This window comes from Antrostomus carolinensis, unplaced genomic scaffold (assembly GCF_000700745.2).
Source record: "Antrostomus carolinensis isolate BGI_N321 unplaced genomic scaffold, ASM70074v2 scaffold37955, whole genome shotgun sequence".
In the NCBI taxonomy this organism is placed as follows: Eukaryota; Metazoa; Chordata; class Aves; order Caprimulgiformes; family Caprimulgidae; genus Antrostomus; species Antrostomus carolinensis.
The window spans coordinates 6,452-18,928 of NW_010314969.1; the positions used below are offsets into that span (position 1 = coordinate 6,452).

Here is a 12,477-nt window from a genome sequence, read left to right on the forward strand (position 1 = left end):
GAGTGATGACATGGTTGTATTTCTCACCCACTACACTGGAAAGTTTAGGGCCCTGTCCCACAGACATCTCTGCATATGCACAGCTTAAGTCATGCAAGCAGTCTCACTGGCTTGAAAGGGAACACCTTGCACAAGTACAGTGATGCACACACAAGTGTTTACAGAATTCAGGACTAAAATGAGTGACCATATGTAAACCTCTAGCTTGGATTTGAGCCATAAGAGAAAAATAAAAAGGGGCAATTTACACAGCATATTTACACTTACACTTCTTTAAGAAGCGATTCTGTTGTATATACTTCAAGCAGGTCATTTAAAAAACTGCACAGACGTAGAAGAACAGTATCAGAAGTTGTTTGATCTCCCACCAGGGTAGTTGCTGAACAAATTGCTCCCGACATTTGCTGTCAGGAAGCCAGAGCCCCTCAGCTGAGCTGCTTCGTGGAGGAGAAAGTGGGTCCGAGGTGAGTCCCAGTGCTGGAGGTTGGTGGAGGAGGAATGTGGAGACGAGAGCAGCAGGTTGAACCATTGTCCTGAAACCCAGAAAGCAAGTGGCGGAAAAAAGAAAAGACTGCTGAGCTCGCCGCACGAGTATCGGGCTGGATTGGTACAGCTAGGGCAATTTGTGCGTGCACTTTCAGCCTTATTCTCCAAAATACTGTGATCCTTCACTAGACAAAGTGTTGCTTGTCCTCAACAACCCTTGGAAAAGAAAGTCTAGCATGGTGCTTTCTTGGTGAAGGGCAGAGCAAAGTTATTTTCTCCTCTTAATATTCGGTCACCAGAGCCAGCTCTGGTGTCAGGTTAACAGTGATGTTCTTATACAAGGCGTCATACGTGACGTTTGGAAAGTAGTTCAAGTTATTGAGGCCGTCCAGGGCTTGCCTTTCTTTTGACTTCCTCAGCAAGGCGTACCTGTGCAACGAGAACCAGAGGGCAGAGTCACTTCCATGTATCCCACAGAGCCCTGCAAAGGCAACCCGATGGCAACTCAAGTGTCCTTAAATCAGTCAGTCCCTGCAGCAGCTACAAAACAACAAATTTCAGAGCCCTTAATAAAGATGACTGTCACCTTTTCTATTTTCCTGGGCAGGTAAACATCCCAGACCTCACAATATTACACTTCATAACTTGAAGACCAAAATACTCCCTGTGAAAACAGAAAGCACTCAGCTGTCAAAATAACCTGTGATTCCTGCCCAAAGTCTGGAGTGCTAATCCTGGGATGGGGGGGCTGAGCTAAGAGGGTCCTGCCGAGCCCTCATCAGCCAAAACATCTCAAAGAAAAGCAGCTGATGGGTGATGTGGTCCTTTCAATTTTTAGGAAACTGGACCGCAAATAAGAGCAGAACTAAATGTTTTTAGTTCGAGTGATAAGGGATGAGGAAGTAAAACTAGAAGAATAATGGTTTGGGGAAGGAAACTGCAGCTGGTACACAAAAATAGCCTCAACCAAATTTAGGGGCAGCATGATGGGCACAAGGGCTAAGGTGGGAGGGGAAAAAATAAAATATGCAAGTGGAAACATCTCAGCAGGGCAGGACACTGACTTTCTGAGGGGCCGGCAGCATCAGGGTGAGTGGGAGCTGGGCTGGGACCTGGGGACAGAAACAGCACCAGGTAAGGGATGTGCCAGGAAGAAGAGGAAGACTGGATCAAAGCAAAGAGGAAGTGCTGAAACTGGCTTCAAAGAGGTCACAGCATCAAGACACTTGGTGCCTTGATGAACACTTCCCTTCTCCACAGTGAAAAGGGTTGGGTCCCCTTGCTCAGGTGGGAGAAGCAGCAGGGCTTTCAGACTTGCCTGTGGGTGAGTGCAGAGCAGAGGGAAGCAGAGATTTCAGAGCAGAGACACTGAGGATATCTATTGCTAAGCCTGGCCTAGGCTGGGCATCAGGCTCCAGAGGTAGGAGCGCTCAGCAGCACAGATCAGCCTCAGTAGGGCAAACCACTGCCTTGCCCACCTTCACTGCTATGGTCACTAAATATGGCTTTTTAAGCCAAAACAGGTTTATCTTTTTCAAGAGTGAAATGAGAAGCATCTCTTACTGGCTGCATTCTGTCTGAGACAGAAATGAAAACTAGGGCTAAAGATGTAGTGGTTAGAAAAGACCTTTAAGATCACTGAGTCCAACCGTAAATGATGACACAACCTTTTACAAAGGCAGGTAGTGACAGAACAAGGGGAAATGGCCTTAAACTGGAAGAAGGGAGGTTTAGATCAGATATTAGGAAGAAATTCTTTACTGTGAAGTTGGTCAGACACTGGAACAAGTTGACCAGAGTTGTGGATGTCCCCTCCCTGGAAGTGTTTAAGGCCAGGTTGGATGAGGCTTTGAGCAACCTTGTCTAGTGGAAGGTGTCCCTGCTCATGGAAGGGGGGTTCGAACTGGATGATTTTTAAGGTCCTTTCCAACCCAAACCATTCTATGATTCATTCTATGAAATGGAAACTGCCTCCAAATGAGTCTTCTGTAAAAAGAGAGCAGCAGATAGCTCAAATGGTAGCTGCAACAAATGCTCCTCGCTGCCCCTTCTGCCAGCAGTGGCCAGGAGCCCTGCTGCACAACAGAGCTTGCACTGTCCAGCAGCTCAGCACCTACGAGCGTTAATTCCTGCAGTTGTTTGTGAAAAAGGTATTCTCTGGGGTTCTGTTGCATAGTTTTCAGAAGACTCAAATTCTGCCAAGGTCCCCTGGCAAAAGCAGCCATTTGACCAACCCTTGTACTCCCTGAAACAACCCAGGCTCCTGGAAGAAGGGGTTGGAGCCCTTCTGGAAAGGGAGAATTTTTCTTTTTGAAAAAAAAAAAAAAAAAAAAAAAAAAAAAAAAAGACAAAGTGTCCACCACCGCATAACAACATTGCAGAGGGATGTTGCTTCTGCAACAGCAACTGCTTTTGTAGCACAAACCCAGGGTGTTGCTCCTGGACTTTGTTACTGATCCCAGGGACACCTGATGCTTTAGCAGCTACACAGCAGGAAAGTCCCTGCTCTCTGCCTTCTGCAGGTTGAGCAATGCCTCCTTCACCACTTAATCAGGCTCTGCTAGAAACACAGAAGCCTCCTTGACATCTGGCATCAGCCACCCCTTTAGGAACATCCTCCTGGAGACACAGGACAGGCCCCCCCACCTGCCACACTGACACCCTCTCTTTCGGATGGCACCCAAACAGCTACAGCCACAGCACACAGGCTCCTCTTCATAGGGATGTGGGGTGTAAAATGTAGGGATGGAGGAATCCAAATAGTGCCTTGCCTCCATCTCCCCACAGTTAGTTTCCTTTGTGGGTTAAGGGTGTTACTGCCCTCAGACAGCTGCAGGGAGCTTTGTACACGGTACAGACTCTTTGTGGAGGGCTTTGGGATTCTAAAATAAAAAAAAAATAAAATAAAGTTTACTTGCCTTCCTAGGAACTGCACTTCTCCCCGATGATGGTGGGGAATTGATTTGTATTTCCCTGTGTCTCCTTCTGGTCGAGTCACTGAGTAGCCTGCGTACTGCACTCTGCATTAGAAAGGGAAGAAATAAAATACATTTTAAAAATAAAAATCAACCATTGTGTTTGCTGACCTATCAGTGCTTGCCAGACTGCACAGTCAGTGTGCTGGGGCTCCTACAGCAGCTTTGCCTTTCCACCCAGCAGATGAGCTCTGCAAACCTCCCCACTCCAGCTCGGGCTCCAGGTAAGACCCATGGCACTTAGCACCTCAATGCTTCAGAAGCTCAGCTGAGATCAGCTTAAGCTCAGGTGGGATATTGCACACAAAGCAAATAATTTCCCAACCAGCTTCTCTGTTTGCTTCCAACCCACTGCCTGCACAGGCTGGAGTGGCCCCTGTTCACACCGAGCCACTGCAGCCAGGCTGGCTCTTCCCATCCCAGGCACAGCAAGCCCAGCATGGGCTGCAGAGGTGACCAGGCTTCCCTGCAGCACGAGCCAAGCCCAGCTCACAGAACCACTGCCAGAAGTGGAGCCCAAGGACACTGGCCGAGCTCAGCCCATACCTGTTCCAGAGGTCATCGTCTTCACCACCCCAGCCCCAGAAGGCGTTAGGGAAACCGTTGATCTTCTGAAACTGCTCAACAGTCAGGCCACTCACCCCACCAAAGAACTCGTTGTAAGGGAGCCTAAGCAGGAGAGAAGAGGTTAGGGCAGAGCCCGCCAGCGCTGCAGCTCTCCTGCCTGCAACAGGGAAAGCCTGAGCTGTCAGGATGCTTTCTTCTCTTCCCCTCTCACGTTCACTTTGCACAAAGCCTGAGAAGCAAACAGAGATTCATCTTCTGCCTTTTAAAAAAAATAAAATCTAACACTGGCTCCTTAGCTATTACAGTAGCAGGGAGGAAGAAAGGTGCTTACAGATACATGTACTTATCCAGCTTGGCTGCAAAGTGCCTCGGCATCTGTCCACACCCATAATAATTACGGTCGTTTTCTGGTATGTGGTCAACATCGTGAAAGATGAGACAGTCCCAGTCCAAGTCCTTCATTGCTTCCCGAAAGCCGACATTGAAGAGCATGGCACGGTTAAAGGGTTGGTTTCCAGCCTAAGGGAGAGAGAGTTCCTTCTCAAGGGGAGCCCCGTGCAGTTCACGCTCCACACGTGCACTCTCATTCTTGTCTAGAAAACTGTGGAGGGCAACCAGCTCCCACATCGGTGCTGCAAAAGGAACTGCTGTACTGGAACAGAGTAGTGAGATCAACCAAGACTTAAATAGCCAATTTACTGTGCAGGAGCAAAAATAAAGTCTTACTACTCAGACACCTGGAAAAAACAAACCGACAAAACTATTTTGATCAATTAAGATAGAGCTAAATATGGAGGTACATTTACTGGGTGGATGAAGCCAGGCAGCTTAAGTGACAGATTCACATATACATCAAATGACAGTTTTGATTACATTCATGAAAGCCTTTTAGATACCGCCCAGACAAGAAATGCCTGAATGCTCAATGGTCAGGCCATTCCTGTGCCTAGGGGATGCTCCCCGAAACTACTAGACACACACAAAAACAATGCAGCATTATTTAAACTGCAAATGCCTGGCTCAAAGTTGTCTCTTTTTTTAAAGTATCTCCGCCAATACAGGATTTAAAAAAAAAAAAAAACCAACAACAAAAAACCCTGAATCTCTATTTTTAAGATAAACCCACTCATTTTTGGGCACACCTGTTAGCTGTGCCACTTTCAGGCAGAATGGGACAACTAAAACATTGCAACATGAACCCCAAACCTTTAAATAATGCGGTCTGGCAGGTAAATGCCTCAGGACATGGTGCAACATTAGGCTTGCAGCTCTGGCAGACACATTTCTAGTGCAGCACAACCCGCCCCCAGCGCCCCAGGGCTCACTCACTTGTTCTATGACGTAAAAGGCGAACTGTAAACGTTGCCGCTGCAGCATGGGAATAAGGTGTCTGAAGAGGACAGGAAGATGCTCATATCGATTGCGGAATGGGATCAGGATTGCCACCTGATGGGAAAGACACGGGTCTTACTGCACTGCACCAGCAGCTCCCACCGCAGACCAACCCCCAGGCTGAGGAGCAGGACTGGCTGGTGTTATAAGAGGGGTAGCAGCACTAAACGTGGTATCTCGGCTCTTCCGTGTAGGGCTGAGCAGCCTGAAACCCTTTCAACCCCCATAACATGGATTATCCTATTTGCTTTTTGGGGAATTCTTGGTTTGGGGAAATTAAATGTAAATTTGAGCGGGAGGGAGACCGGTAGCCCCATCCCCACACCTCTGCCCAGTGCTGGGGACAGCAGCAGTGGGGCCAGGCTGCCCCCAGCCACCTCCCTCCGGGCACAGGAGCCACCTTGCCTCTCTGGGTCACGTCCTAACCCAGGCAAGGCAGCAGGGTGAGCAGGAGGCTGGGGAGCAGGCAGGCATGCTGCCTGCCTTAGCAGCCTATGCAGGGGCCCTGAGATGACTTGTGGGTCACTAAAGCAGCGCTTGAGCTCAGCATTTCTCCCCCAGGCACTGCAGCCCCACACTTCAGAGATCCTTATATTCAATACTCTGGAGCTGCAGCACATCAAAGACATTCCCATTAACATCTTCCCACCACCTGCCTGGGACCCTCCATCCCACTGTGCTCAGCAGGGCCACAGGGCTCCCCAGCTCCCCAGTCACCTTCCAGCGAGGCAAGCAGTCGCTTGGCTTCCAGTGGCCTCCCAGCTTGATGGAAGGGTCTCTTGAGAAGAACTGGTGGATATCCTCCATCGTGATCTCGCTCATATTTACATCGATGGGGCCCTCTGCGGAGATAGCGGGGAGAGGCAGAGGAAGGGGTCAGGAACCGCTGGAGTGCTGGGGCAGCTCAATGCCTGCTGCATCCCTGCCCTCTATCCCCAGCACTGAACACAGGCAGCCTCTTCCCCAAGCACTAACAAAAATGATCAAGGAAATGCTGCTGGCATGACTTGTAACACCTCCATCTCCTCGGCAGCTGGGCTCCCTTCAGCCTTTGCTGTTGGATGCAGCTCTCCAGCAGAAACCCACACCAGCCAGAGCACCCCTCTACACCTCCATACAGGTTTCCAGCAGACACAAAACCCCACACCTCAGAAGAGAGCAGTTTCCACCTTTTAGGAAATATTTCTCCTGGCTGTGGTTCCCTTAGAGGGGTCCAGCCTGTTTCCTGAACCAGCTGTACCCAGCACAGCTCAGGGCTGGGACTGGCAGTGCTATCAAGGGGCAAGGGAGGCACCATGCCACCACTACCCCTGGAAAAGAGCTGGCTGAGCCCTTTCACCAGCTCCCAGCACACAATCTCTCTTTTGTTTGCGTTTGCTTCAGCAGGGAGACATGCCTCCGACGTAGCAGGGATTAATTTGTGTGAGTGGGTAAACAATGATTTCCCAGGAGGGGACTGGGCTTCGAACAGCATTCCCATTCACCCCCAGGTGCCTGGTGAAGAAAGGTGCAACACCAGCGAGCCAGGGAACACCCCAATGTGCCCTCCAGAGCCTCAGGGAGCCAGAGAGGGGCGTGGGGCCGTTGGGATGGTACTCACTCATAGAAGGGAGCCTCTCGGGACAGGTGTGGTTGGGGAAGTAGGTAAAGTCTTCAGGAAGAAACGTTGTGGCTTGCAGAAAAGTGTCGTTGTGGTTCAGATCAAGAGGATAATCTGGGGAATGGGAGAGGGGGAAAAAAAAAAGAAAAGAAAAAAAGTTTACACTTGATTTGCAGGTCTTTGTTATCTCCAGCCACCTCCCCATGCCACTGTGAGTGGACTCCAAAGCCACTCATGGCAGAGGATGTCCCCAATGGCACAGGGGTGTCCCCATGCAGCACAGGCTCTAGACTTGCAACCCCGCTGGGTGCTCATCCCCATCCTGGGGCAGGTGGCTGCAGAAGCCCCAGCTGCCTTAGACAACACCACACCAAAGAAATCTTCATGTTTTCTGGCCAAAGGAAGAATTTTGAGTGTTACCTTTAGGTATGACAAACAGCTCAAAGCAAAGGAGTACATGGCACTTGGAAAGAAAAGCCACTTAGCACCTGTCCCTGAAGGACCACGGCACAGCAAGAGGGGACGTGCTCCTCCAGCAGGCCCTTTCCTGATGGCTCAGAGCAAGAAGCCCCCAGGCAGGTCCTGATGCCATCAAGGACTGTCAGTGCAGCAGCCTGCACAGGGAAATCCTGCCTCACATTCTCCTCAAAGGATCAATAAAATCTATCACGTTACACACAGCCTTTCCTCCGGTTTGCGTTGTGCAAGGGCAGAGGAGCCCCCGTGCCCCTGCAGTCATGGCAGACCCCAGCACGGCACATTTCTCCAGCCCTCCCTCCATTCCCCTGAATCCTTTTACCTCCTGGGCAAAACCCCTCCAGCCTCTTACACCTGTAGATGTTTTAAAGAGGCTTTTACATAACCATGAACTTCTGCTTTTTACAGTAAAGTCACCAGCTTTGCATAAGGCATCTTTAGCCAAGCATGATCTTTATTTTAGGCACTAGAAGAAGTTCCCTGTCTGTAGGAAGGCATCAGCTGCGACAGGAGGATGCTGCCTCTCCACTTTCTCCAAGCATCAGATGCTTAGTGGAGAGTTGGCCTTTTGGTCCCACACCACCCAGGGCAACAGCACCAACCCTACACCCCACAAAGGTCCTGGAAAGTGGCCATTTAGGGTTGAGCCACCCAGTCCCATCACAGGCAGCCCCAAGACCTACCAGGATGAGGCAGTCTCATCTTTTCCAGTGACCTTACCATGCCCGGGCGCTCCTGTAGCAGGCAGCTGCAGAAGCACACCATGGGGCTGGCATTCACCATGCTGATTCAAAGCAAGAGCAGCCCTGGCTTCTCACAAGCACAGTACAAACCAGCTGGTGTTGAGGCACCCAGAGACAAAAGAAAGTCTAGTGTCCTGCCCTCCACCCCCCCGAGAGCTGTCCAAGCAGCTCTGCAAAGCCTTGGACACAAGGGTCACAAGTGATCCATCAGCAAACAGTCGATTTACAGTAGGTAGTCAGATTTTTAAGTTATTTTACTGAACCCAGTATAAAATTCAGATTTCTCTTTTTTTAAACCAGCAGCTACAACCTTTAAAGTTAAGCACACAGTTTCAAGAACATATTCAAGTCATATTTAAGGATAAGGACATTTAAGTAATTGCAGAAGCACAGTATATTCTCCATAGCAAAAAGGCTGCATCTAATAACCCCATTAATGATATATCAAGAAAAAATAATCTAGTGACAATTTAATCTTTTAAAGCAAAGCAAAGAGGGTTGCCTTTACCTGCAAGGTCAACATCTTTCATTTAAATCAGTTGGGACAAGTCACTGCTGGCCTGGTATTTCAGTTTGCTTTACTGTGCTAGTATCCACCATCACACCATTAATACTGTTTAACTGCTCAATTAAGTGGTATCCAAACTATCTCAGACTCAAGATGGACTTGTAAACAGAACCTAAGGGCTTTTCAAGTATGATAGAAATTATTTTGGATGTTTGGTACTGCTCTAAATTTTAATAAGCAGATTCCCATTAAACTCCTATCACCAAAGCATGCTGTCAATACTTAGCCCAGCTGACAATGCACAGCGAAGCTCAAATCTCTTTTTTTGCATGAAGGGATGTTTTTTTTGGTTGCAGAAGCACAGAAGGGACCCCCTCTCAGCCCACCAAACAGGAAACCTATTATTGCATCTATGAACAAATGATGAGAAGTTATAAATTACTTCCTCTTTTAATACAAGAGGAAAAAAGTTAAATGCAAAGAATAAGTGCAGATGGAAGAGCACTAAGCACACTGTGCTGGCAGGAGACTGCTCTGTGCTGGTCACCTTGTCATTCAGGGTGGGACATCGCATTTTTAAGGAATCTGCCCAGAAATTAAAGCCCCAGGTCCCAGGAGGACACACACTGCACCAAGACTGGTTTCCCCCAGCCCCTTGCTGGGGCATGCGTGATGAGAGGTTGCAGCTCAGAAAGCATCGTCAGTCTCCTCCTTCCCAGTGCTCCCATGCAGCTGGAGCAGGGACAAGGGCCTGGAGGGGCCGCGGGGTCTTCTACTGCCCAAACTGGTTTGTGATCTGTGCCAGCTCACCCCCAGCAGCAGCATCCCTGTCCCTGTTCCACATGCCTCTCGTGGGAAGAAGGGATGGGATGCAAGGATGTGACAGCAACTGCTGCCTGCGGGGTAGGACAGCATCAGGAGAGCCCAGGAGCTGCTCCGACTCATGACAATGACGATCAAGGCCTTTGCTGGGTCCCTCCCTGCAGCCGTACCAGGCCATTGCACTGCCCACAGCAGCACAGGGAGGATGCACTAACGAGGCAGTGCCACCCACCTACATCCCAGTGAGGTGCCCAAAAACAGAGTCAGGGAGGGACGACACAGATCCTGGTGTTAATATAATCCTTGTGGCCACAATGCCACGTGCCTTCCAGATGTCACCGCCATCCGTCACGCGTCTGCTATGACCTGCCTGCCAGGGAAGGTCACCCAAGGACAGTGCATAGCGCTTGTACGTGTCAAAACGGTCCTTGTGGCTGGGGCTCTGGGGCTGGAGGGGTATCGGCCCATACCTGCAGAGCTGGGATGGACATGAGGCCCAAGCAAAGCCAGTTATTTCAGCAGCAGCAGTACCGGTACCACTGACACTAACGTTTCAGGAGCACACAGCAGATTTCTGGAGGGCTCAGAGCCCTGGGGGCCAGGAGTACAGCGGGACAGGGGCTCTCCTCACTGCAAGCGGCAGTGGTGGAGCGTCCAACCCTTCTCCCCACAGGGGATCAGCTACTTCCTCACCCTCTGTCTGCTTTACTTGATATTTCCAGTCTTAAAAATAGCCCAGGCTGGCAGCCCTGGACAGCTTCAGCCAGGAGAGGAGGTGACCCGGGGTGTCGATCTCTTGGGCAAGTTGTTAATTCCCCTCCCTTGCCCATCCCTGGCCAGAGTACAGCTGAACTGGTGGCCACACTACCCACTCCTCAGAGGGCTGGGCAGCAAGGACACAGCTTGTATGTTTTATTAATAAGGAAATAACCTTGCCTTGTAAAACTCTATCAGCCCTTGCTGATGAATCCTCACAGTGGAGGAGCTGCACTGAGCTCCTCAGCACCATCAGAGCCTGATGCCAACGGCAGCAGCCTGACATATTGGGGATGTGTCAACAGAGAAGGTCCATGCTCAGTGTCACACCAGCCTGAAGGCAATGCCACACCTTGGCTTACACAGCCATGGGCATTTCTGCTTTGCTGTACCGTATTTACACCAAAACTGTAACCCTGTTATCAGCTTTGTGTTACGGACGATGAACAGCCTTGGAGTGGGAGTCTGCAACTCTGCTCCCTGCATCCTGACCAAAGTTCAATATATTATTTGTGGCAGATCTCCAGCCAAGTCATCTCAGTTCATCCTTGTATGGGAAGAGTGAAGCTTTTGAGCACAGGCTCCTCCACATGCACAGAGCCCGGGCTCTGCACATGCCTGAGCCTGGGAAGTTAGTTTTTAAATGTGAAACCTGATCCTTGCACTGAATTTAAAAGCATTTGCCCTCAGACTGGTTGAAGCTAACAAGTTGAATTCCTGGAAAGCAAAAAGGTTTTTGGCTCAACATCCCATCATTTGAGACCTTTCAAGATTTTCACTCCTTATGCAAGTGAGAAGCATTTGAATTTTTTCTATAAAGAAATTAATATAATTTTTTTATATAGTGTATACATATACAGTAATTATATAATGTGTACATTTATGTTATATATAATATATATTTTAATATATTAAAATAAAAAAAAATATATGCCCATCAAATCAAAGTTCCCATCTTGTATTTATCAGCATAAATTAATTCCTTCAAGCAGAAGTGATTCAGGTCAACTCGATTTCCAATGGAAGTGGAACCTTTGATCAAAATGACAATTATTCAAGAAATACCTGTGTCATTCACGCTGCTGTTCCTCTTGGCGTAGGCACTGCGGACCACCTGCTCGTACACCTGAGCTCCTATTGTTCGCATGTTTTCACGAATCATGATGCCTTGAGCTTGCATCATGAAGAGGTAGGTGTTCACTGCAAGGGAGGAGGGGGAAAAAAAAAGGAATATTTCCATAAGCATCCTTTTGCAGGGAAGAGAAATAGAAGTCTTTTGGAACCATTCCCAGCCTTCTGCTTGGTTTCAGCTCCCTCCTGCCAGGAGGATCCCTGGGTGCCACGTGCCTCAGTTGCCCGACGGGAGCTGGGAAGGGCACAGAGTCAGGAAGCGGAGGCGTAAGACACGTTTGGAAACCCGGCTGGTTAATAAGGGGAACGTACCCAGCTAGACCTGACACTGCAGACCATAATGCAGCGTTGCAGCTGAAACAGCAGCACCTTTTGCTGCCTAAGTAGGGAGGTTTAATTAGGAAACACCATTATAACAAGGAACTAAGCTGCACACCTGGAGAAGGGCATTCGACTGCAACACCGAGGGCTGACACTTGCTTGGCAGAGGTACCTCAATGGGCACCACAAAAAACATCCCTTCGCCAGTCTCTGACCCCACTGGCACCCCACACACCCCAGAGCAGGCAGCGCTTTGCAGCACAGCCCCCCACATCCCTGGGGCCAGCCCCCCAGCCAAGTTTCTCCCCCTTCTCCTTCCCTACTGGGAACCAGTCGGGCAGAGCCTGATGAGTTTTCAGCTGAAGCTGACACCCGGCGCTGGCAGGGATGAGCCCCAAAGCCAACAGCAGCAAGCACAGCCCTGTGTCACCAGCAGCACCCACAGGGACAGCAGGACAGCCACCCTGCACGCCACAGCACCCCTCACTCGCATGGCATGACAGCCACAGCCTGACAGCAGTGAAGTTTTAGGCTTAAGAATGAAGAGGGGAAAAAAATATCTTTATTTGAAAACAGGAAGGAGGGGAGATTTAGAAGGCCAATTCTGTACTAGTAATTAAAAAAACAGGTCAAGAGACACTTCAGGAGGGATGAAGAGGGCACCAAGCCAAGGAAACAACAGAGACCCTTCACAGAGGA

The 12,477-nt window shown here is 49.5% G+C and overlaps 1 protein-coding gene across 1 annotated transcript; it reads right to left on the reverse strand.

Annotated features, from left to right (window-relative positions):
* Positions 1-606: 606 nt before the first annotated feature.
* B4GALT5 (beta-1,4-galactosyltransferase 5) lies at positions 607-11,521 on the reverse strand. Its single transcript, XM_010167815.2, has 8 exons — positions 11,392-11,521; positions 7,021-7,134; positions 6,138-6,262; positions 5,358-5,474; positions 4,360-4,547; positions 4,008-4,130; positions 3,405-3,506; positions 607-915 (listed from the first exon to the last, which is right to left on the reverse strand). Exons 1-8 carry the CDS (start codon positions 11,507-11,509, stop codon positions 768-770), a joined length of 1,035 nt encoding a protein of 344 aa, XP_010166117.2. The 5' UTR covers positions 11,510-11,521; the 3' UTR covers positions 607-767.
* Positions 11,522-12,477: the final 956 nt, after the last annotated feature.

Bases quoted from the DNA above. Each gene is read 5' to 3' on its own strand.
- B4GALT5 (XM_010167815.2), bottom strand. From the start codon at position 11,509: ATGATGCAAGCTCAAGGCATCATGATTCGTGAAAACATGCGAACAATA. The intron at 5,475-6,137 runs GTGACTGGGGAG...CTTTCCCATCAG, and splicing joins ACTGCTTGCCTCGCTGGAAG to GTGGCAATCCTGATCCCATT. The intron at 3,507-4,007 runs GTATGGGCTGAG...TTTCTAATGCAG, and splicing joins GACGATGACCTCTGGAACAG to AGTGCAGTACGCAGGCTACT.